This window comes from Heterodontus francisci, chromosome 9 (genome assembly GCF_036365525.1).
Source record: "Heterodontus francisci isolate sHetFra1 chromosome 9, sHetFra1.hap1, whole genome shotgun sequence".
NCBI lineage: Eukaryota > Metazoa > Chordata > Chondrichthyes > Heterodontiformes > Heterodontidae > Heterodontus > Heterodontus francisci.
In genome coordinates, this window is record NC_090379.1 from 99999120 (window position 1) to 100025969 (window position 26850).

General features: G+C 46.8%; 1 protein-coding gene across 1 annotated transcript in view; it reads right to left on the reverse strand.

Moving 5' to 3' along the window:
• Window positions 1-5610: 5610 nt before the first annotated feature.
• LOC137373937 (bcl-2-modifying factor-like) overlaps window positions 5611-26850 on the reverse strand; it is a 76677-nt gene continuing 55437 nt past the window's right edge. Inside the window, exon 4 of the mRNA XM_068039587.1 lies at window positions 5611-22545. Coding sequence (XP_067895688.1) covers window positions 22432-22545 — 114 coding nt within the window. The 3' untranslated portion in view covers window positions 5611-22431. The remainder of the gene's footprint in view (window positions 22546-26850) is intronic.

A 26850-nucleotide genomic window follows, 5' to 3' on the forward strand; every position in this document is an offset into this window, starting at 1 on the left:
GACTTCAACTGCATAATAATATAAAAGCAAAATACTGCGGATGCTGGAAATTTGAAATAAAAACAAGAAATGCTGGAAATACTCAGCAGGTCTGGCAGCATCTGTGGAAAGAGAAGCAGAGTTAGCGTTTCGGGTCAGTGACCCTTCTTCGGAACTAACAAATATTAGAAATGTCAAAGGTTATAAGACTCTTTTTCCGGTACATTAATGACTGGATCGGTGTCGTTTCCTGCTCCCACCCTGAACTGGAAAACTTTATCAACTTTGCTTCCAATTTCCACCCTTCTCTCACCTTTACATGGTCCATCTCTGACACTTCCCTTCCCTTCCTCGACTTCTCTGTCTCCATCTCTGGGGATAGGTTGTCTACTAATATCCATTATAAGCCCACCGACTCCCACAGCTACCTGGACTACACTTCTTCACACCCTACCTCCTGTAAGGACTCCATTCCATTCTCCCAGTTTCTCCGTCTCTGACGCATCTGCTCTGATGATGCTACCTTCCATGACGGTGCTTCTGATATGACCTCCCTTTTCCTCAACCGAGGATTCCCCCCCACTGTTGTTGACAGGGCCCTCAACCGTGTCCGGCCCATTTCCCGCACCTCTACCCTCACCCCTTCCCCTCCCTTCCAGAACCGTGACAGGGTTCCCCTTGTCCTCACTTTCCACCCCATCAGCCTCCATATCCAAAGGATCATCTTCCGTCATTTCCGCCACCTCCAGCGTGATGCCACTACCAAACGCATCTTCCCCTCCCTTCCCCTGTCAGCATTCCGAAGGGATCGTTCCCTCCTCGACACCCTGGTCCACTCTTCCATTACCCCCACCACCTCGTCCCCGTCCCATGGCACCTTCCCCTGCAATCGCAGGAGGTGTAATGCCTGCCCATTTACCTCCTCTCTCCTCACTATCCCAGGCCCCAAACACTCCTTTCAGGTGAAGCAGCGATTTACTTGTACTTCTTTCAATGTAGTATACTGTATTCGCTGCTCACAATGTGGTCTCCTCTACATTGGGGAGACAAAACGCAGACTGGGTGACCGCTTTGCGGAACACCTCCGCTCAGTCTGCAAGCAGGACCTTGAGCTTCCGGTTGCTTCTCATTTCAACACTCCCCCCTGCTCTCATGCTCACATCTCTATCCTGGGCTTGCTGCAGTATTCCACTGAACATCAGCGCAAGCTCGAGGAACAGCATCTCATTTTCCGATTAGGCACACTACAGCCTGCCGGACTGAACATTGAGTTCAATAATTTCAGAGCATGACGGGCCCCCCATTTTACTTTTATTTTTAGTTATTTTTTCTTTTTGCTTTTTTACATTTTTTTAAAAAAAATTTCTTTTGTTTATTTCATTTCATTGTAGTTTGTTCAGTTTGCTTACCCATTGTTTTTTTTCATGTTTGTACTTGCTGCTGTTCAATCTTCAGTTCGTTAACACCCTATCTGTACTAATGCTTTGTTATCTCTTGCCCCACCCCCACCTCACTTGCTTATAACCTTTGACATTTCTAATATTTGCTAGATCTGAAGAAGGGTCACTGTCCCGAAACGTTAACTCTGCTTCTCTTTCCACAGATGCTGCCAGACCTGCTGAGTAGTTCCAGCATTTCTTGACTTCAACTGCATCATTGGTGAAGCTGGACGATCCGGCAGTGACGACAGCAAACTGGACGCTACGTCCAGATTCCTAATGGAAACAGTAAAAGATGCCAAGCTGCACGACGTCCTCAGCAACCCTGCAGACAGAGCGCAGCGTAGATACACCTGGTCAAGATCAGACGGGTCTGCCCATTCCAGGACTGACTTCCTGTTTGTGTCCGTGCTATCATGGTCAGATCCACCAACGTCAAGCCAGTGTTCTTTTCCGACCATTGCCTCTTACTGGCCGACTGTCACTTACAGGACGACCAGCGGGTTGGCAGGGGGACATGGAAGCTCAATGCTACACTGCTAACCCCAGAGAACGTTGAGGAACTGAAAAGGGATTCCAAAGGTTGGAGAACCATGAAACCCCTCTTTGAGTCTCCAGTTCACTGGTGGGAGGCAATCAAAGAGAACATCAAAAGGTTCTTTATCTTCAAAGGTGTTCAGAGGGTGAGAGAGAGACAGAGAGAAATGCCCCGACTCCAGAAAAGTATGCAAAATCTGCTCCAGCTGCAGTCGATGGGGGTCGAGGTCAAGGAGGACCTCCATGAGGTGAAGAGCCAGCAGGCCTCGCTCTTTGCCACGGAGGCCTCCAAGATCATCTTCCGGTCCAGAGTCCGCTCCATTGCTGGGCTGTATGACGTGAAGCCCACCGACAACAGAGGCTCCCAGTCCTTCCTGTCATCTATCACGGAGGTCTTAGATGATAGCATGAGGGAGAGACTGGACAAGCCGCTAACTCTGAACGAGCTGACAAAGGCCATCAGGTCCTTTGAGACAAGTAAAACTCCCGGAAGCGATGGCTTACCGGTTGAGTTGTATTCGGCCCTGTGGGACTGGGTCGGCCCAGACCTGCTGGAAGTATACGAGAGTATGCTCCTGGCCAGCAGCATGTCAGAATCCATGAGGAAAGGCATCATCACCCTCATCTACAAGCGGAGGGGGAGAGGGCAGAAACCAGAAATTGGCAGCCCATCTCACTGCTTAATGTTGATTACAAGATTCTGTCCAAAGTCATCGCTAGTCGAGTCAAGTCTGCTCTGGAGTTGGTGATTCACCCTGACCAGACCTGCACTGTACCCGGCAGGAAGATCTCTGATAGTCTCGCGCTACTCAGGGATATGATCGCCTACGTACGGGACAGGAGGGTGGACACCTGCCTCATCAGCCTGGACCAGGAGAAGGCTTTTGACAGGATATCGCACACATACATGATGGACGTGCTTTCCAAAAGGGGGTTTGGGGAGGGAATCTGCAATTGGATTAAACTGCTCTAAACAAACATCAGTAGTGCAGTCTCAATCAATGGGTGGGAATCGGAAAGTTTCCCGATCCAATCTGGAGTCAGACAGGGCTGTCCTCTCTCCCCGGTCTTGTTTGTTTGCTGTATTGAACCCTTTGCTGAGTCTATTAGGAAGGATGCGAGCATAAGAGGGGTGACAATCCCAGGCAGTGGAGGCACTCAGGTTAAAACCTCCCTGTACATGGATGACGTCGCCGTCTTCTGCTCGGATCCGCTGTCTGTGCGCAGACTGATGAGCATCTGCGACCAGTTCGAACTGGCCTCGGGAGCCAAAGTTAACCACGTCAAGAGCGAGGCCATGTTCTTTGGGAACTGGGCTGACCGATCCTTTGTCCCCTTCACCGTCAGGTCAGACTACCTGAAGGTGCTGGGGATATGGCTCCGAAGGGCCAGGGCATGCACCAAAACCTGGAAGGAGCGAGTAGCCAGTGTACAATGCTCAACATGTTGAGACTATGGGAGCAGCAATCTCTCTCCATTATGGGTAAGAGCCTGCTCATCAGGTGCGAGGCGCTCACGTTGTTGCTGTACGTGACGCAGGCCTGGCTGATACCCCACTCCTGCGCTATGGCGGTCACCTGAGCCATTTTCTGCTTCATCTGGGGATCCAAAATGGACCGGGTCCGGAGGGACATGATGTTCAAACCTCTGGATGAGGGCGGGAAAAATGTACCCAACATCGCCCTCATCCTGATGACCATCTTCGTGTGGGGCTGCATCAGCTGTGTGTAGATCCCCAGTATGCAAACACCAAGTGTCACTACGTGCTGAGGTTCTATCTGTCCCCAGTGTTGCGATGGATGGGTCTGGCCACATTGCCACCGACGCTCCATTCAGTTGGACCGTGTGGTACTACCTATCCTTCGTGGAAAAGTTTGTGCAGAAAAGTACCTTTGACCACAAGTCCATCAGGCAGTGGTCTGCACGCAATGTCCTTGAGGTCCTGCTGGAAGAGGAGATGGTGGATCCTATCGGATGGATCCCTGAACAGAGTGTCAAACTCATTTGGCAGAATGCCTCATCACCAGAACTTTCAAACAAGCACCAAGATGTAGCTTGGCTGGTGGTGAGAAGGGCCCTCCCCATCAGATCTTTCATACACAGCCAGAGTCTCAGTCCCTCTGCACGTTGGCCTTGAGGTGGCTGTGATGGGGAAGATGGTCTGGAAATAACTGCAGTGGTTTTTGTCGAGGTTCATCCCGAGCAGCTGTGACACAGGAGTTTGTGCTCTACGAGCTGATCCTAGGGATGCACAACGAGGTAACCATCAATTGCTGCTGGAGGACCATCAATTTGGTGAAAGACGCTCTTTGGTCTGCCCGAAACTGGTTGGTTTTCCAGCGCAAAGAGTTGTCCACGACCGAGTGTTGCAGACTGGCACATTCCAAGGTCCAGGACTGCGTGCTGTGGGACGCACTTGGGGCAGCCGCAGCAAAGGTTCAATAGGGAAAGACCACTGTGTAAGATCTGCCTGCCATTGTAGACCGAGGGGCAGGAAACTGCGTAAATCCCCTTGGGCTGTATGATTCATCTGAAATGTATGTGGTAGATGTCACACATAATTGCAGCTGTATTGAGGTACCTCAGAGTGTCACAGGCTGCGTGGAAAGAACTTGAAGCATATTGCACTTTCTGTAATGACCAATTTGAAAAGATATGGAATGTACTTACAGAAATTTTATCAATAAAGCATATTTTGCAAAAAAAATGTGTTGTGAAGGAAACTGGGGATGCAGAATCTGGGAAGGTTGTTCAGAGTTAGGGAGAGGTAAGGGCATGGAGGGATTTGAACATGAGAATTATAAATCCTCAAGAATTTAAACACTGAAGACAGCACAAGGAAATCTTCAGAGAGCTGAAACATTGGCCGGGATTTTATCCGGGCGATGGGAGACTCGACCTCCAGCAAATCGCCGGCGAGAACCCTGCTGTGCGAGGCCTGCCAAATCAAGAGCCAATCAGGCTTACCTGAACAACGGCAAGCCTTCCACGGGATCAAGGACCCCGGTGACGGAAGTCCCGCCATCTGAGAGCTGCTGGCCAATCAGAGGCCGGCAGCTCTCTAACCGAGCAGCGCCAGTGCGGAGGTGTGGCTGCTGCTGGTGGAGCACCCACCGAAAGCCTAGGAGTGGTGCTGGACCCAGGCCACGGGTAGGTCAAGGCAGGAGGTTTTCGCGGGGTGGGGGGCAGTGGGAATGAGGGTTGGGGGTGTCAGCAAGGGCAGAGGGTGGCTCTCTGCGGGCACCCTCCACTTCCCACTAAGTGCCTTTTAACGAGGGGCCCCCTCTCCATCCCACCGGAGCCAGCAACCCACACGGTTTTTCTTGCCATGCTCCCCATGTGCCAACATGCCCACCTGCCACTGGGCTAATTGCAGTGGTGGCAGGATGAGGCCCTTAATTGCCCACTTAAGGACCTCAATTGGCGGCAGGGCGAGAAGGCCTGTGAACGGCCTTCTGGTGCTGGACTTAATTTTGGCAAAAGCCCCCCCACCACCCTCCATCACCATCTCACCCGATTACATGCTGTCCCCACCTCCAAACCCACCGCGGGGGAGAACATAAAATTCCCCCCATCATCACCATTCATAGTAAATGGGAAAAAACCTTCCAATCATTGCAGAAACTGCATCAAGGTGAAAGGACAACATCAATCATCATACTTCAACAGGTTTTATTAGAAACAAAAGTTTACAAATACTTTACAAACATAAAACTAAACCCATAAGCATATGAAGGAGAGGAGGAGCCAAGCTTCAATATACAGCCATATTGCACGAATAGAAAATCAGCTCCCATTTTCAGCCATTTACAGTTATCGAGTGCATTTCCCCCGAGTCTCAATAACACGCACAATCCCCAAGATGTTTGTTCTAAACCGTGCTACATTATCACTGGGTCTCTTGTCTTTTGTTGACTGGGATTGTGCAGTTTTCAAGACTTCTGTTTTACTTTTTGGGGAAAATATATATGTACAAATAACAAAAGGACAACTTTGAGCAGTTCCAGCAAAGAATGGATTGTTAGCTGGGAAACTAGAGAATGAAATTAAAATAAGCACACATACACAAAGCCCATTTGCCAGTTATGGCTGAGTAGCACATGTGTGGTTGTGTTGTGTCATGTCCTATTAACATAAGTTTCCCAGTGTGTGGAGACAGGAGTCTGCCATGTGCCATATGAACTAGGTCATTATCCATTAACATCCATTTACTGCCCTGAATAGAAAGCAGCAAGATCTGTCTTTGATGGGTTGTAACTTTACATCTGTTTCTGTTCCCAATCTCGAACTCCTAGAAACGACACTGAATTTTAACTTCAGGTAAAGGAAAATAACCATTTCTGTCAAAGGAGTTGAGGCTGGGGGTCAGTTGAAAATTTCCAGACTGATAGTGATAGGTTTTTTTGTTAGGCAAGGGTATTAAAGGTTATAGAACTAAGGTGGGTAGATGGAGTTTTGATACAGATCAACCATGATCTTATTGAATGGCAGAACAGGCTGTGGGGCTGAATTGCCTACTCCTGTTCCTATGTGCCTAAGCCTGATGACTTCTGTATTTACATGTTGTCAATCACTCTGATAAAGGAGAATGAGAAACCAATCGCTGGCTTATTGACAATCCTGCGTATTAGGAAGGACGGAGTTGGGTGGGACTGACACTGCTGTGAGCAACCAGATCATTCGCCTATATTAGTTTTAATAATCAGTTATAAAAAATACTGGAGACGGGACAGGAGGCTGTTTGACTGACAGTTAAGAATCATCCAATTGGCGAATTGGTTCAGGAAGGTGCTGCACCACAAAGATGGGCGTGATCGGATTGCCAATGGCGGCCATGCGGGGTGGGGTTAGTTGGAGGCTAGACGTCATATATTGAGCAGAGCCAATCAGAGTTGGCAACCACCTCTAGCATGACACAGATTGAAGCTGTGTAATTAAAAAATGAATAGGAGTCAAAAGTAAACTAGTGGTTAAGGCATTTGCTTCACACCATTACTAAGGCAATTTTTACCTGTCAAGTGATTAATTGTGATTAATCTTCTGTTGTAGCTAGTTTCGACCTTTGAACATCCCACTACCCAATTAGGGGTCATTGTCAATAGTTGGGGGCTGGCGGAGGTATCTCTTGGCTGAATAGTGGCAACATGAGGGATGAGTGAATATTGTGGAGGTTCTCTTGATCACCTGAGGGGATCAAGGAATATTCATAATGAATTTTCCAGAGGGAGATTTACCATGATGAATTAAGATCAATTAAGATACATCGTACTTAGGAGCTTTCGTAAATCAGATTGTGAGAGTGGAATTGCCATGCTTCCCCTCTGTTGACACTGTTAAAATCTTGCTATGGTGGTGGAATTACAGGCCTATGTGTTCAGTGTCAACAAGGAGGCAGGGATCAATCCATATTAACACAGCTCAGTCATTAAAAAAACTTGCATTCATACAGCACCTTTCTCATCCTCAGGACATCCCAAAGCACTTCACAGCTAATTCATTACTTTTTGATGGGTAGTCAATGCTGCAGGCCAGTCAGTTTGCACACAAGGTTCCACAAACAATGACTGAGATAAGTGACCAATTAATCTGTTTTTGAGGCTCCTGTGAAGCGCTTAGGAATGTTTTGCTATGTTACAGGCACTATATAAATGTAAGTGGCTGTTGTTATTGGTTGAGGGATGAAGGTTGGCCAGAAAAGTGGGCTCCAGTATCTATAACACTCTTGAAGTTTTTAACTGGAATCCCCTCCAGTCGGGCACCAAGCCAAGGCATAAGGAGAAGCTGGGATGTCCAGCTTATCTCCTTTCAATCCATGACTAAGGCTGAGTCTCCTTGGATCAATTTGATTCTACCTCATCCAAGATGAAAGGCTCACCGAGTTTCACAATGCTGCCATGATCTGGGATGACAGCAAACCTGCATCCTATGTTCACTCAAGTTACTCTGAGGCTCAGTAATAAGGCCCTGAGATACATTATATTCATATGATAGAAGTCTTTCTTCCTGGATGCTGGATTTGGAGCTATCTGATACCATGGGACCATGTGATTCTCATTGGGTAAGAAGCACAGTGACCCTGGCTATTACTCACAAACAAGTAGGAGGCATAAATACATTGGGGCCTCATACACAAAGCCTGTACCTAATCTTGCAGGTTGGAGGCAGAAGGGTTGGGAATTGGGAGGCTGACATTATAAGGAGACTCTGTTGCTAATATGGGGAAATCTTTAACCCTCAGTTGCCTACTAACCGTCCCTGTGGAAAGCTACTGTTGAGAAGTATTCCACCCTCTTCCGGTTTCCACTTTCCTTTCTACAATTCAAGCAAGCACAGCGTGTGCAAAGGTTTTAAAGAATTGGACAAGTAGTTGAGGAAGTGGGCAATTGAGGGGTTAATTTTTTTATGGACAGTCGGAGTCTGTTCTTAGTTGATATCTTCCAACGCTCCTAAAGCAGAGAGTTCCCAAACACCTGGCTGCCTATCAAGTGATCCAGCTCAAAATTCGTCATAGGATATTTGTGGCCCCATTAAGAGTTAGGGGGTTTATTCTGCAGATTGTGAAGCAAATGCCCATGGATTGGACCTCTCAGTCCTGGGCACAACCACAAATATTAGGGGTGCTTCTCCAACCCCAGCTCTCTACTGGAGGTGACCAAGTCCATACAGTGTGTTGTGGGAGCCAGGTGATTGTGATCTGTTGGTACAGAAGGTTTGAGGACGTCTAACCCTAGAGAACATTACCTCAGGAGTCAAAGATTTCATTGGACACAGAAGCAGACAAGCTAGAAACCCACAAAGCACAAAATCACGCTGTACAACTGCATTTCTTTTGAAAGGCCAAGGAGATAAAAACCTTTCAGCAAACAGAGAAGAAAAAAAAATAACTATACAATAATATAAAAATGACATTCCAGTGCGTGTTTGTATATTCCTGCTCCCTCCCTCTGCCTGCAACCTAACAATACAGTCTGAAGCTTTCTCAAATGTGGTGGAGACAGCTGTGCACAATCATAAACCAATTCCTTCAAGAGAACCTATGCGATGGAAAGAGTCAGCACCCTTGTCACTTAAAGATCACATACAAAGATCCTAAGCATGAGGTGGGAGGGAGGCAGGCAGGGTAGATCCTGTGTGTTGTACATTCTATGATGGTCATTAGCTGTGTACAACAGGCCTATCCTTCATAAAAGTCTGAATGGTCAATTGTTCTGTGACGTCTGCCAGGTTGGAGCTGAGCCCGTTGTCTCGATGATGGGTAGATGAAGTGTCTAAAACAGAGCTGAGTCATGACCTGCTGACTGTGTTGCTGGTCTAAGATAGAATGGTAACAAGGGGCAATATTATTGCTGATTACAAGCCAGTTTATCGGGATTGGATCCCCCTCATGCTTCAATAGCCTGCGCTCAAGGTTCACATGTGAAGAATGTCCACTTTAATGAAGAACCGGAGAGGTGGTTGTTGCCCTGTGAAATCCTATCCAAACCTGGGCTCACACCTTGAAAGGAGGAGGGGAGGAAAATCTGAAAACAAGATTGCCAAACTGAACAGCATAGGGCAAGGTCCCACAACAACATGGTTGACTGTTAACTGCCCTCTGCAGTGAATTAGCAAGCCACTAAGTTGTGTCAAACCATTACTAATGCCTCAAGAAGGCAGCCCACTACTACCTTCTTGGGGCAACTAGAGATCGGTGATTAAATGTCGGCCTTGCCAGCAATGCCCACAAGCAGCGAATGAATTTTATATAAACAATCCGTTAACCAGGCCCCTCAATGCAATGGCACAGTGAGAGGGCTACTTAACCACAAACTGATGCTGCCTTTTCCATGCTTGAATAACAGGATCCAAAACTCCTGTGACATAATGGTCAGGAGGGGAATGGAAATAGGAGTCTGTTGTCCAGCTGTATAGCCCTCTGCTAATCTTAATCCAAGCACTTCAAGATGGTGTCTCTTTCACCTTGTAACTACTGTTCCACCATCGTCATTAACCCCATACCTTGCTCTTTTCTCTGACCATGTCTTTGGATACTTGACGTACAAGTTACACAGTTTGGCTGCTAGTCACAACTCAGCCAGTTCTGACTCTCCGATTATGCAGTTAACCGGTCTGAGGAGACATAGGCGATATTCTTTGTATGTGATCTTTAACCTTGACCTATTTTTTGTGTTTTTTAAAATCTGGAATGATTGTTTTTAGCCTATCTACATTATCAGTCACTATCTAAACACAGTCAAGTTGGTGCAACAACCGTGTACACTCCCCAACCACCACCCACCAAACCCCCGCCCCCAAACAACACTACTCATTACAATTCCCCTGAGAGAGGTCTGAATAAGGTGCACTTTCGTGCTGAGGACTTACAGACAATGTGAGTGGGCCTGTTTAACTGTCTTTCAGTGACAGCCTGGCCTGTATTAGCCATCCCTGGGCCAGCTTTTGATCAATACGCTTTAAGTAGTCGACATATAAGTAGTTTGACCAAGCAACTCCAACATGGAAGTGAAGCAGATTTGCAAAGGTACACAATAAAAAAAAATTACACCCAGGAACTCGCAATGCAGCAGACATCTTATGCAGAAACTGAGGTGTCCAACCACCAATCTAAGTTCATCCTCAAACTACGCTCGCTTTGAGACATGATGGTGACAATTACATCTTCACAACTCTGGAGACGGTCCTGGTGGAACATCCATATCTCGTTCCAGTGGTAACTGGGCAAAACACCAACTGTAAAATCATTGTGCAAGTTAGAATCTGATGATTGGTGCGTAAGTTTGTGGAGCAGAGAGACTCCTTCAGAAGAGACACTTGGCATCAGGAAAATTTGGTTTGACATCTGCTGATTAGAGTCGATACATAAGTACCTGCTCGAAGTATCGAACCATGCACCCTTTGCCTCTCACTTCCAATCTTCCTTAGCCCAATCCAAGCATCCTGATGGAAATTAATCATCGAGATCCTACTCCATTCTTCGGTGATGGTACTGAGTAACTAAACTCCGAAAGGACCAGAGATAAGGAGGGAATGCCATAAAGTATGATATGCAGCTCTTCCCGCCCTATCCTCCCGTTGACTTTCTCGAACCAGCAGTAAAAGCACACTTCCCAACACAAGGACATGCGAGACCTAAAGCTTCTTAGAAATCAGTCCTCCTCTGTACAAACATTCATAGGGAAAGGACTCTCAAGGTCCTTGCCCAAACTGGACTACCATTCAGCTCTCCATAGATGAAGGGACAGCGGTGGTGGTGGTGGGGGGGGGGAGGGTGGCGTTGGCGGGGTGGGGGGGCTGTGAAGACTTGGATAGTGACGTCTCAGCACTCGATGAACTTCCTTCCATGTCACAGCAAGCAGTTATGACAATGAGTCTATGACTGGGACTTTAAAAAGAAAGCATTACTTGTCCAGCGTACAATTGCCATACTTGTTTATGACAGCGGCTAGTTCTGCCCCTGGGTATTTATCCTCTGCCAACTCCTAAGGTGCCAGTTTCAGTATGTGATAAAATTGGCCAGGTTCATTAGAGCTGGCACAGCCACCCCAATGAAACGCAAAGAAATTGCACACTAGAAAAACTAGACAAGACCAGTAATACACAAAATAAATTATACAGAATAAATTACAGCAACAAATGGGAGTTCCCTTGTGCCTTTCACAAGGTTGATGTAGGCAGTCTGAAATGAGCATCTGTGCAGTTCCTTATCAGTTGTCCATTCTTGAGGCAGTCTTTCTATGTTAGCTGGCTCAGCGTTCAAAGATTGCAGGAAACATTTCTTCGTTTTTGTAAAAAGGCTGCACCCACAAAATGCATTGGGACAGTAAAACTATGAGTGTTTTATTCACTTCCCATTCCTTCCGAACAAACATTGCAACTCTTTGCTCAGAGTCACAAAAGGGTCAAGTGTCAAGGGGTCACTTGCTGTCTTACCTTGACGGGACAATTTTTAAGGTGAAACCATAAAATGATTCACTAAAAGGATGGCCCCATTAACTTGTATGAACGTGTGTACATGTATCTGTACATATGTGTATATGCATGTATGTCTACCTACATCTGTTGAGGCACAATAATTGTGCTATTATTGCTACATTCTTCATATCCTACTTTCCTCCTTGCATTCTCACTGTGTGGCCACCAAACTCATTGCACAGTCTTACTACTTCTATCTCAAGACCTCAACATTGTGGAACTCTACATCTCCCTTTGGGCTTCCCTTCCTTCTTAACTCTCAAAACCAAACTTGGCATGGGTACAGGGGCATTGTGATTATATTACTGGATTAGGAATCCAGAGACTTGGACTAACGATCTGGTGGCATGCATTCAAATCCCACCATGAGGAGTTTAAATTCAATAAACTAAATAAAATCTGGAATAAAAAGTTAGACTCAGTAAAGGTGACCATGAAACTCCTGGATTGTTGTAAAACCCTTCTGGTTCACAAATCTCTTTGAAGAGGGATGCCTGTCATCCTTCTCTGGTCTGGCCTACACGTGACTCCAGACCCACATGTGGTTGACTCTTAACCACCCACTGAAATGGCCTAGCAAGCCACCCAGCTGTATTCATGGAGGTGGCAATTAGGAATGAGCAATACAGTGACACCAGCATCCAATGAACGATACACTGCTGCTAGCATACCCAGGGGAAATTTCATAGGAGCATCATTAAAAGAAAAAGCCTTGTGTTTTTTTAGTTATAAAAATATTGGAGATGGGGTGGCGCTGGGGGCGAGAAATAAAGGCTGTTTGACTGACAGTCAAACATTGTCCAATTCAGTAATGAAGAGTCTGTTTGCTTTCCAATTAGCATGGGAAGGTGGGGCATGGTGAGGATGGGCATGCCTGATGGCCAATAACAGGAGTCTAGGGGGAGGGGGGGCTGTGATCATGTGACAGAACCTCCCTGTCCAATTACTATAGGTAAACTTAGATCTTCTCTGATAATGTTTTCAACCCAGCTGTACTTTGGCCTTAGGCTTCTCCCTGGGTATCTCAATTAAAGAAAAACTCCCATCTACAAAGACATACTTTGCTAAATTCATAATACAAGTTAAAATTCATATAAAGATAGTCCAAACATAATGCTTCGTACGAGGACACAAGTGTTACAAAGCTTGATATTGTACTAGTGATTTGAGTGGTTTTGCACGATTGTGATAACTCGGACCACACATGTTCCAGCAATAGTGCAAAACAATAAATCATTAGAATTTGTGAACGGGTAGTACTTAACATAGTAAATTCAAAGAAGCAGTATCTTGACATCGCCTTGGCGACATGGCAACTAATCGTCAGCTCACTGCATCATCACATCCCCTGCTTTCACTTGCAGCCCATTATGTTTGGGCTACTTCCTCTCTTCCAAGAAGAAGATAGCACCACTAGGCATTCCATAAAGCAAGGCCAAGGGGAAAATAAACAGAAGCGATCTCATTGGGTTTTGGCCAATTCTGAATGATTGGTATCATAGGGAGCATTAGGAACAGGAGCAGGCCATTCAGCCCCTTGGGCCGCTCCACTGTTCAATTCGATCATTGCTAACCTGCATCTCAACCTGTGAGCACAGTTTTGCCATTCAAACTCCCCAAACCTGCTGCATTATCAAAGCAGCAAGTGCGAGCTGCCAAGCAGTGACTTGTACTATAGGCAAGCAGCCACCTTGCTGCTGAGTCCAAGAATCAATATCAATAAAGCGCTTTGAGGTGTCGGGTGGTTGTGAAAGGCGCTATATAAATGCAAGTCAATTTTGTTTAATAACCAACACATTCAACTGCAGTCATCAAGTGATGTTTCCAAAGGATGGGGGTGGGGGGAGCAAGAAAGAGTAAGAAAGGGAAAGATGAATGAGATTTCAAGAAAGCGAGTGAGAAGGCAAGAAAGGTGGGAGAGAAAATATAAGTGTACGTGTACAGAATGAGAAAGAATGCAAGGGAAAAAGAAAGATATATAGAGAGAGAAATGCAGAGAGAGCAAACAGAAAAGAGGAATTAATGAATGAATGAGGCACAAAGACGCAGAACAGACCAGCAAGAAAGCAGAAAGAGATCTGATGAGATGGATGAAAACCCATGACAAAGAAGGATGGAGAAAATGCGTGCGAGAGGTAGCATGAGTTGAAACCTTCAGTGTGCAGCATTAATTGCAACTGGCAGGCTTCAGTGACAAGGAAGCAGCTCAGAGTTACTGCTTCCTGCCACGCCAGCCCACGGTCTTCTAATTAAAATATCTGGAGCCTTTCATTAGATCTTTCCTACTCATCTTTCACTAATAAAAACTTTTGATTTACTTGAACAACAATTGAAAATATTGTTGTAAATATAACAGAGGGGAGCATTAGCACAGTAGGATTTGCCTGCACCTGAATTAGGGCAGGATAATTACACCAAGTTTAGGCCTGATGATCGAATAACCAGCTATAAGTAGCTTGAATAAACAGCTAGTAGTTAATTAATGTTTAATGTAAGGCTCTTTAATCTCTTACTGGTGAGCCCATCCCACCAGATGTGACAATAATAGCTTGCTGCTCAGTTGGGTTGCAGGTCAAGAGTTACAGATTATATATTGGCAGACCAAAGATGTGGAAGTTCAAGGAACTGGTAATGCTGATGGGAGAAAAACAAATCTCAGGCCAGTTTGCAGCTGATGGCTGATTAACATGTGGCACTGGCAACAATTGGCAACCTCCCACCTTTCCTTTATTGTCCCTCCCCTTCATTCCAACTATTCTCCCAATCAGCCAAGTATTGCTATGTGGGCTGGAGAATCTAAAGTGAGTAAACAAAAAAAGGTAAACAAAGCCACTTTGATGGGGTGGTCGATGGGACGTTATCATTGATCTCTGTGACTTTGGGCTAGGGAACAGAGGAATTTGGTCAACAACAGAGAAGACGAGGGCACAGCTGTAATGCCTTCTGTGGTTGGGTAGATAACTCACATCATCATTTGGTCTGACACATGTGATGGAAAAAAAATGCCCACTTGTATAGAGCCACTGCAACAATAGCAGTTCAGTGGTGGGATGCAAGATTATTCTAGTCTTTCAGTAAAGAATTTTCTCTTTGAAATTCGGGAAGTCTTCCAAGAGAAGCTTCCGAATGAGGAGCGTGGACTTTGACAGCAGACCTGGAAACGCTGGTTTCCAAGTGCCTCCCCCGCAGTCCCTTTTAAACAAAAGGCTTGCATTTATTTGACGCCTTTCATGACCTCAGGGCGTCCCTCAGCACTTCACAACCACAGAAGTACTTTTGAAAAGTAGTCACTGTTGTAATGTAGGGAAAGGCAGCAGCCAATTTGTGCAAAGTAAGCTCCCACAAACAGCAATGACATAAATAATCTGTTTTACGTGATGTTGCTTGTGGGATAAATATTGGCCAGGACACTGGGCTACACACTTCCCTGTTTTTCGTCAAATGGTGCCATGGGGTCTCAGTTTAACATCTCATCTGAAAGACGGTACCTCCGACAGTGCAGAACTCCCTCAATCCCTGCAGTGGGACATGAACTCATGAACCTCTGACTTGGGGCATCAGGGTCACACCTTGAGCCACGACTGACACCATGCTTAAGCGACAGCAGCCTTGCTAGGCTTCAGGGAGGAGACTGAAACTAGTTTGAATACAAAAAGGAGGCAACGGGGACAACGTGAGCCCTTGCACCAGTGCTGCGAGACCAAACGTTCATTTCCTGAGGTCATTAAGGGGCCTTGATAATTGTAGGCTGTGTGAGCTGGATACCAAGGCTGAAATTTTACACCCCCCCCCCCCCCCCCACACCCCCACAGGAGCAGGCTGGTAGCGACGGGGACCGGTGGGGTTTGTCAAATTGAGTGGGAGGCAGGGGGTGGCGTTCCCACTGCCTTCCCGCCTCTACTGCAATTTTATGAGGGGTGGTGGGGGTGAGAAACGGCTCACCCACCCCAGGCCAATCAAGACCCTTAAGTGGCCAATTAACTGCCACTTCAGGGCCTCCTCCTGCCATCCCTGGTATTTTACCAGCGGCTGACAGCTTGCTGAAGTCCCCCATGACGCTGCCAAGTAAAACCTCATTGCCTCCTTGCAAGCTTGTGGGGCCCTTTTGATCGGGCACCCTATGGCCCACGGATGGCACCCCCCCATGGCCCAACCACCTCCACTACACAACACTCTCTCCCACCCTCCCAACCGACCTCCCTTGCCTCGGTGGGGCCCAGCTGATGGTCCCTGGTGAGACCCCACAAACATACCCTCATCCCAGGGGCAGCTTCCCTCTTGCTGCTGAAGCTGGGTGCAGTCCCAGCAGTGGCCACCACTCCCGGTAGCGCTGCTGAGACTGAGAACTGCCGGCCTGTTGATTGGCTGGTAGCTCTTGGAGGCGGGACTTCCTGCCTCAGAGAGGTGGAATTCTCACCTGAGGCCAATTAAGGGCCTGGGAGTGTAAAATCCTGGCGTGGCTCCCAGGCCCGGCGGAGGCGGGCTTATCCCCAACGTTTTGGCCAGTGGGCGTGGCCACCTGCCTAATATAAAATTCCGGTTCAAGAGACTGGTTTTAGGTTCTACAGTTCTGCAGGATCCCTCACGGCCAATCACATTTAGAATTTTCTATATATTTGTCTATAACCTTTGGCCTGAGAAGGCTTTGGGTATACAGTTCATTAAGTGTGCCACATATCCCAGGGCAATACAGTAACACAGCAGGGTTAGACCCTGACAAATTTGGGTTAGATATTGCACATTGCAGGCTGAATTTAATGGGTCACCCAGAGACGGGCTAGGAGGAGGAGCCCATGGAATTGCGATGCGAGGCAGTGGTGGTGGTAGGAGGGAGGGGGGAGGGGGGGGGCGGTGGAGAAGAGCGGGGGAGGCCTTCCCATCACATCAGAATTTAGTTGGGGGTGGGTTAAGCCAAAGACAGCCTTGCCGGCCTAATGACAATTGAGGCCCTTAAGAGGCCTATTGTCAGCCACTTAAGGACCACTTCCCACTGCTGCTGGAATTTAGCCAGTTGTGGAGGGTTGCACCGTCACGTGGGGATGTTGCCCAGTAAAACGAGGCGACCTCCCTGCGGGCTTGGGAATTCTGTGGTCCATGGAGGGCCCCTAGCGGAAAACCACCCACCTTCCTGAACTCCCCCCACCCCCCACCCCTCCACACTTAACGCTCACCCTCCCTTACCCTCATCACTAGGGCCTGCCAGACTGGCCCTGGTGACCCCGCCTCACTTAATTTGGGTCTGGGTCTCCAGCGCTGGGCCTGGTTCCGAGGCCTCTGCGGTACCGGATGTGGCCACCGCTCCTGGTGGCACTGCCCGATACTACTGAGCTCTCGGCCCTCTGATTGGCCAGCAGCTCTTGGAGGCGGGGATCCCGGCGCCGGGCTGTTAATTGGCCATTAAATAGAGCGGGGAGGGCTCCGAATCATCAAGGCGGGCTTCCCACTGCCTTTTTGGTCCGGCAATGGGAGCCCCGCTGGCTCCACTAAATCCTGCCTTGTATATCACCCATGGCATGGGTGGGCAGCACTCTCACCTCTGAGTCAGAAGGTCCCGGGTTCAAGACCCACTCCAGAGACTTGAGTATAAAATTTAGACTGGCATTGCCAATACAGTACTGAGGGAGTGCTGTACTATTAGAGATGCCATCTTTTGGATGAGAGGTTAAACCAAGGCCTCCTCTGCCTCTCAGATGGATGCAAAGGATAGCACAGCACTACTCAAAGAAGAGCAGTGGATTTCTCCTGGTGTTCTGGCCAATATTTATCCCTCAACCAACATCTCAAGAACAGATTATCAGGTCATTATCACATTACTGTTTGTGGGAGCTTGCTGTGCGCAAATTGGCTGCTCTGTTTCTTACAACAGTGACTACACTTCAAGAAGTACTTCATTGACTGTAAAGCACTTTGGAACATCCTGAAGTTGTGAAAGGCAAAGTATAAAAACAAGTTCTTTCTTTACACCAACGTAAAATGAGATGTTGGAAGAACACAGGGCTGGCCAGTCAGCATCTGGAAGGAGAAAAGATGGGTTAATGTGTTGCACAAGGCCTTCATTCGAGCTGATAAAGGCTCAAAACCTGATTGTTAACTTGTCTTATGGGGCACTGCTTTATATTTCCAACCTGTTCTGCTTTTATGTCATAGCATAGGGTAGATTAGGAGCAGGAGGAGGCCATTCATCCCCTCGGGACTGCTCTGCCATTCTGTTTAAAACAGAAGACTGAGAGATGACCTGATAGAGACATTTAAAATTATGAAGGGTTTTGATAGGGTAGACATAGAGAACATGTTTTCATTTTGGAGGGGTGTTTAAATCTAGGGGCCAGAACTGTAAGATAATCACCGATAAATCCGGTAAGGAACTCAGGAGAAGATTCTTTACTCAGTGGTGAGAACGTGGAAATCATTACCACACGGAGTAGTTGGGGCGAACAGCATAGATGCATTTAAGGGAAACCTAGATAAACACATGAGGGAGAAAACAGAAGGAAATGTAGATAGGGTGAGGTGTAGTAACTAGAATGGGAAGAGGCTAGTGTAGAGCATAAACACAGGGTGAATAGCCTGTTTCTGTCCTGTAAATTCTATGTAATTCAATTAGATTATGGCTGATCATCACCTCAACACCATTTACCCAATATCCATTTCCCTCGATACCTTTAACTAACAAAAATCTATCAATCTCAGTCTTGAAAGCCCCGATTGCCCACTAGCCTTTTGGAGAGAGAGAGTTCTCCTACCATTCTTTGTGTGAACAAGTGCTTCCTGATTTCACTCCTGAATAGATTGGCTCTAATTCTAAGATTACTTCAGCATTTTATTTCTTTTCTTAACCTTTGTTTACCATGAAAGTAGCGGTATTTCTTCGAAAACCTGTGTGATACAACACTGACTTAAAGGGGGAAGTTGGGGGACAACAGAATAGGGCACAGGATTGACAAAGTCTCTCAACATTTTTTTCTATCAGCATCTCCCCATGATGTACTAGAACAATCCAACTGAGACTTACATACGTTCAAACTAACTTTGTGTGTGCAAGGTTGAAAGCAAACTCTTTCACAGAAAACTAGACTGCTTTATGATGACAGTGAAAGGATTGTCCCAACTTTATATCAACAGAAGAGAATATACCCCATTGTGTAGTGTGTGTTGCTAATTGTGGTTGCCATAGCCGCTCTCCTGCAGCAACGGCTCTGTTACAGTCAAACTGTTCGGACAATGTATCGTGGCACCGTGCAGAGAAAATATGAAACCTCATGGAGCCATCCTTAGGAAAAAGAAATTTCACTATCAATTTTTCCCCTCTCCCCAGCGCACCCCCCCCTCCCCCATAAAAACAAATCCCAACCTTGTCACTTGACCATTATCCTCCTGAGAGTCAACAGGTCCCACAGGGAGCCTGGAAGCAAATCCTCACATTTCTATTGGCTACCTCTGGTAACATGGAACACAAAGAGTAGACACATACTATAGAAATAATCACATGAAGCCTATATTTTCTATAGGCGAAGCATACTGTTGTGCAATGGATTGCGGAGAAAGTCAGGGAGGAGGGGCCATCTGCATTCATGACTGGGCACCAGCAAACACACCAGACCAACTGGTACATTGTAATGTCTATTACCACCAGTCAGCTCTGGGAGTGTATGATACTGGCAAGGCAAAATTAAGAGCAATGGATAGCTGGAATTTTCAGGGTTGGAATTCGAACTGCAACAGGGTTTGCAACACCACACAAATTCCAGGCCTCTACACCTGCTCCCAGATTTTGAGAACTATATGTGTTGTTGTATCATTTTTGATGCAGTCCTACTCAGTACAGGGTGTGAGCTTGCAGGAAATGCGTTGGGGTTGTGGGGTGGGAGAGTGGTTGCAGTGGCGATACAGGATTAAGGCTACAAGTGCTTGCTGGGACATTAAAGACCGGCTGCATCGAAGGGTCTTTGTTTAACAACTGGCCCTTGCTGGCATGATCCCTTGCGCTGCTACATAGCTCCAGAACCACTCCCTCGCTGAGTCTAGTGCTTGCATCAGTCAACTCCTCATTGAGTTCGGTTGTCAGGATTCCTTCAGTAAGACCACGTACGTGTTCATGGTCCTAGAAAGTTGTCTGTGGAAAGGGACTCTTTAGCACCACCCTGGTAGACTTCAGTGACTTCCTGTCAGAAATGGGATGCTTAAGATTGGTGTTAGAAACGTGGACCCGTTTACAGGAGTCGTCGCACTGGGGGCTGGGTACCTCAAGACACTCGATGTAATATCTCCTCAAACCAACTGGGACCGAAAGCACAGTTCATGCTGGAGATTCAGATCATTCTGGGCTTAAACACTGGAGATCTCTCCTTGCACCATATAAAGACACCTAGTGGCACAATGGGCACAACTTGCCATCAGTAACCAACCTCTGATCAGTTTTCAAAGTTCATTGGAAATGGAGAGAGGGCTTTGGTGTGACCTGAGGTTTAGGCTTAGGCTCCAAGAATCTAGGAAAACCATCAGTGCACTGATATCATAGAAATTGCAGCCCTTTACCACACTGGAGGAGGGCAGGTATGAGAAGTGGATATCTAAGTGGTTCTGTGGGTACAAATACTCTCGAGCTCTCTTGAGACTCAACAAGTTATTACAGCCAGTAGTGAATCTCCATATGGTCCCAGGTCCAATCCCTGCCTATGCTGTGTTAGCTATCTCACCCTTAGCTTGTGAGGGGAAATTCACCCAGGGTTCCAGCTCCCAGCTGCTATAAAGCAATGCCTACTGGAAGTGGGTGTTGAGTGAGGGCAGGGCCTGGCTTGGCGAATGTGCCATGCCTGACTAACCTGAGAACACTCAGGTGAATAATGAGCGTTGAGGTGAAGTACAGGCCAATGCCTGCAGGACTGTACCCTCACCAAGCAGTTCAAGATCTTCAGTAAGGGAAGGAAAACTGGAACAGAGAAGAGAAAGAAAAGCTCTTGCTGAAGGATCTGAATGGAGAGTGATGTTGTCCTGTGCTAGATGAAATCATGAGATCAGAATCTCCCTCCAAAAGGCCAAAAGATCAGCAATCTTTGAAACGGTGAATAAGCCAAGATTTAATAGAGGTGTTCAAAATTACGAGGTTTTGATGGAGTAAATAGAGAGAAACTGTTTTCACTGGCAGGAGGGTCAGTAACCAGAGGACACAGATTTAGGATAACTGGCAAAAGAACCAGAAGGGAGATGAGAACATGTTTTACACAGCAAGTTGTTATGATCTGGAATGCACTGCCTGAAAGGGTGGTAGAAGCCAATTTAATATGAACTTTTCAAAGGAAACTGGATATAAACTGGGAAAGGAAAAAATTGCAGGGATATGGAGAAAGAGCAGCAAGGAGTGGGGCTATTGGATAGCTCTTTCAAAGGGCAGGAATGAGCACTGTGGACCAAATGGCCGTATGGTTTCATTCTGTGCTGTATGATTCTAGATCTACTGAATTCATCCTGGCCAGAGGGGGAGAGAGGTTGAATGGCTAAGGATGAGTACACAGTTTCTGAATCAACCACACCGCCTCCATGAAGGAGTGTTTACGCTCTCTGATTCTTGTTCTCTCTCCTCCCTCCACCCAACGTAGCATGACACGACCCGAACAAAAATCAGAAGAACAGTCATTTCTCTGCAAATGTTTTCATTTTATCCAAACGATAAGTGACTTTGAAAATGAAGGGGAAAGGGAATCTCTCAGAAATGGAGCCTGAGCCTCTGTTTGGGCTCATGTGGAAAGTCTAGGACCACTGGCCTGCTGAAGAGACGATACTCAAGGCTTGAGTGCCAATATTCACTCAACAAAGCTCTAATCCCAAAAGTGGTCACAAGGTTGTATCGTAAATAAACCATTGGCAAACAAAGCTATCAGCAGGACTATAGAAACTCAACAGTGGTCTCTGTGCATGAGCAGGCACAAAAATTAAAGGCACCTCAGTCTTAGCCCTTCCAATAGGAATCATCTCGCTGCTGAAGAAGTCATTTGGTTAAGAGAGGAAATAAAACACAGGATAAACCTCCAAGGGATTGCACGTATCCAGCATTGAGAATCCAGTGACACCTGCTTCGCTCAAGTACTGAAGACTCTTTGGTGCGGCTTTGATGGGTTGATGAGTGGCAAGGTGTCTCCACTTTGTTTTTTTTTTCATTCTTCTTCTTGCTGCTGCGCTTCCGTGTGGTTTTTTTTGTTGATGCATGGAAGGAACAGAGGGAAATAAGTAGAACACATTCTTTGCAGAGTTGAGAGGCTTTTTAGTCCAGCCTTTAGAGGAAGAGGCACTGGTGGCAGTTGAAGAGCACGTGATGGTGAACAGCCAGTTTCTACCAGAGGTCTGTGGGAAGCAATGCTAGGTTTCCACTGTATATATAAAAAAGTAGCACCATCCGACCAGCGGTGTGTGTCTTCAAACCCGTGGTTTTGCTCTCTCATATAGTGCCATTCGCAGTACACTCTAATGTATGGTTGTACAGTGGAGGGGTGAAGGGGTAGATTGGGCCTCACCTTTGCCCTGCTGGCTCCGCATTCTCTTCTGGGTCAAAGATTAAAGCAAAAAGGAGGATGAGAAGCCGCCACCAGAAGGGCTGGTCTGCGTGGTTTTCATTCCTGTTACGCTGTGGAAGAACAATAAAATCTTGTTTGAGAAATCATAAAGTCTTGACATGTAATAGAACAGAGAGCTCTGGTTGCACAACACGTAAGCAGCTTTAGAAGTACATTTGTTTTAGATGCAAGACAACATGTGAAACACAGGTATCGTTTTACAATGGGAAACCTCCAGTTTTCATAGGCTGTGTGCAGCTCCATAGTGGAGTGGGGATGGTGGGTAGTGTTGGAGGACGGAAGATAGTCGGTGGAATTGGAGGAGGGAAGATTGTACATGGTGTTAGAAGAGGGAGGGTTGGTCAGTGGAGTTGGAGGAGAGGGGATGGTGCGTGGTGTTGGGGGGGGGAGGGCTTTGCAAGATCACGGGAAAAGAGCAGGGGAGTGGGACCAATTGGAAATCACAGAATCATAAAAACATACAGTATGGAAGGAGGCCACTGAACCCGTTGTGCCTGTGCTGGCTCTTTGAAAGATCAGACATGCCTAGTCTCACATCCCTGCTTTTTGTCTGTAACCCTGTAAGTTCCCCATCCACAATTACCTGTCCAACTCCATTTAAAATTATTTACGGAATCATCTATCACTTTTTCAGGTGGAGCAATCCAGATCCCGACAACTCTCTGAGTGAAAAGATTTCTTCCCATCTCCCCTCCAGATCTTTTTCCAGTGATTTTGAATCCATGACCTTGAATTATTGATCCGCTCATCAGAGGGAATATTTTTTCCCTATTTACTCTATCGAAAACCTCTCGTCATCTTGAAAACCTCGAATAGGTCACCTCTTTAACTTCCCTTTCCAAGGAGAACAGTCCTAACATTTCCAACCTCTCCTGACAACTGAAGTGCCTCATCCCTGGGAACATCCTGGTAAACCTCCTCTGTGCCCTTTCAAATGCCTTTCCATCTTTCCTGATGTGTGGTGCCCAAAATTGTCCACAATATTCCAGCTGAGGCCTAACAAAGTTCTAGCATGATTTATTTGGTTTTACATTCTATTCCTCTATTTATACACCCAAGTAACCCATATACTGTTTAACCCTTTATCAACTTGCCCTGCCACCTTTAAAGATTTCTGTATAGAGACACCAAGATCCCTCTGCTCATCTATACTTTTCAAAATCATGCCAGTTATATTATACTGCTTATCCATAATTGGTCCTCTTTTCTTTCTTAGTTCTTTTCTTTAACATTTCCATATTCAAGAGAGTACTGTAATGCCTCAATTAGTGAAACGGTGTCAAAGTACAGTCAACATTAGCTATTTAACAGACGCTTATGCGTGTGGACTTAGACCTCTCAAAAGGACTACCCAGCTTGACCAACTCATAAGACGTGAGGAAATGTCACAGCTTCGGAACATTTGCTGCTCCTGAACTTCAGTTCTGACGATGCAAATGTCCGGTTCCAGGTGGTTCTGCTGCTAATGACACTGAAACAGGTTTTATCCTATGATTTTATACATAAACACATTAACCATGCCAGGATTCGGGAATTATCTCTGCATCCAAACAAAAACAAGAAACTGTTTTTCAGTTTATTCATAGATCTTAAAAATATCCTCAAATGATCAGCTTGAACAATCCAAGAGCCTTTCGCAACAGCAGCCCTATAATAGCTGCTGCACTCCTCATTCCCTGCCCATCTGCTGCCAGAATGCATGAGAGCAACATAGAACAAGCTATTTCGCTCATCAAGCCTGTTTCGCCATTCAATTAGATCATGGCTGATCTGTATCTTAACTCCATCTACCCGCCTTGGTTCTGTAACCATTAATATCCTTGCCCAACATAAGTCTTTCAGCTCTGATGAAAGGTCATCGACCTGAGCCATTGACTCTGTTTCTCTTTCCACAGATGCTGCCAGACCTGCTGAGTGTTTCCAGCACTTTGTTTTTGTTTCAGATTTTCAGCATCCGCAGTATTTTGCTTTTATCAAAATCTTTCAATCTCAGTTGTGAATTATTCAATTGACCCCCAGCCTCAACAGCTTCTTGGGGAGCGACTTCCAGATTTCCACAACCTTTTCTACGATGAAGTACTTCCTGACATCACTCCCGAGAGGAAAGCATGCAAGCAATTAAAATTCAGCAGCGATCTTAAGAGTGAATAGGAAAGACTATTTTCACTGGTCAGTGATGAAGAGGTCATCAAATTAAAATAAATTTTCTGACCATGAACTCATTGCTGTTTGTGGGAGCTTGCTGTATGCAAATTGGCTGCCGTGGGTGACTACACTTCAAAGTCCTTCATTGGTTCGAAAGCATTTTGAGACATCCAAGAGATCATCAAAAGCAGCAAATAGATGGAAGTCTAGTTTTCTCTTTCTAGTGAAATTAGTTTGAAGGTAGATGGTTGGCATTACATACAGAGGATTGGGCCTGACAAGTATTGGATAGGTCTTTAAGAGAGCCAGCACAGGCTCAATGAGCTGAATGGCCTCCTTCTGCACTGTATGCCAAGACGTAGCTTGGCTGGTGGTGAGAAGGGCCCTCCCCGTCAGATCCTTCATGCACACCCGAAGTCTCGCCCCCTCCGCACACTGCCCCCGCGTTGGCTGTGGTGGGGAAGAGACGGTCGCCCACCTCCTCCTGGAATGTGCCTTTGCAAAGCAGGTGTGGAAAGAGATGCAGTGGTTTTTGTCAAGGTTCATCCCAAGCAGCTCTGTAACACAGGAGTCTGTGCTCTACGGGCTGTTCCCAGGGACGCACACCGAGACAAACATCAACTGCTGCTGGAGGGCTATCAATTCGGTGAAAGACGCCCTTTGGTCTGCCCGAAACTTGCTGGTCTTCCAGCGCAAAGAGTTGTCCACCACCGAATGTTGCAGACTGGCACATTCCAAGGTCCAGGACTACGTGCTGAGGGACGCACTAAAGCTTGGGGCAGCCGCAGCAAAGGCTCAATGGGGAAAGACCACAGTGTAAGGTTCCCCCACCAAGCTGGACTGAGGGGCTGGAACCATGGGAAGCCCCTCGAACTGTATCGTTAATATTCTCAATTGCTGTAAATGTAAAACTGTAATTGACATGACAATTGTGAAACGGAAGGGTTGGGAAGAAACTCATGACAGTATTGAAAGAAACTGATCTCTTTTGCAATGTTTGTATTTTTTCGTGCTGTTTGGAAACTGTCTGGCAATGTAATTTTTACAGATTTTTATGAATAAAGTATATTTTGGAAATGAAAAAAAAGTATGACTCTATGGTAATTCTGAAGGAAATCACCATATACCTGACTCTTTTGAAACTTGGCCTGGGGCCGAGCGTTCTGCTGAGCTAATCTGTGATAGTGTTACAAAACATTTAGCAGGTCAAAGCAAACCTCAGTGTTATTCATCTCAACACCTCAACAGGAAGAAACTCTGGAAAGCTCTCTCCTCTAAATCAATAGTCCCTGGAGGCGTCAAACTGCAGCTTGACTGATGTTGCGATTAGGGTACAAAAGCCTTCAGAGGCTTAGCATTTCAGTTGAGTGTAACCCTGGAGGCTTCATCACATGACATCCCAGCTGAAAACATCCCACGCCTACTCTCCCACCATTGGTCCATTCCACACCAACTGGAAAGAAGCAGAGGCTTTGGGCTGAATTACCCCACGGAGACGGGGTTAGAGGCCGGGGGTTGGGGGGTAGGGGGGCGGTGTCGGCCAGGAAAATAGGGGGGCAGCCACGTCAGGATGGCTCAGCGACGCATTCCCACTGCCAGTGAGGTTTCCTGGGGTGGCAGGAAGGCAGATCAACTGCCCGCACCGTGAAGGTGGGCAGCCAATAAGGGGCAATCTTCCAGCTTTGCCGGCATTTTATCGCTGGTGGAGCGGATCCCACCGCATGCTGAGGCCATCATTGCAATAGAGGCGGCCTCCCTGCAGCAGGCTGGGGTGGGCCATCAGAGCCAGAGGCTCCATGCCGCAATGATCGGACTGCGAGCAGGAAAGACCCAAATGATTCCTCCGGAGGGCTTTCCCCTCCGCTCCAATGGCCTACCGACTTCGACCCACACCACTTTTGATCTTCATGAACCCCTCCATGTTGAGGCACCCTCACGGTCCTCAACCAACCTCAGCAGCGCCCACCTCTCCTGGTGAGGCTGCCGAGGCTCCAGAGTTGCCGCCCCTCCGATTGGGCCGGCAGCATCGAGAGCCTGCCCGCTGTCCTCAATAGGACGGTCAGTGCGGAGGTGGCCAATAGGAGGTCACCACCGGGGCAATTGTGCCATCGGACATGCTGCCAGCAAGTGCAGGCTCGGGACCCTCATTTGGCCCAGAGCTTGGGGTCCCGAAGCCCACAGAAAAATCCAGCCTTTTGTTATTCAATTGG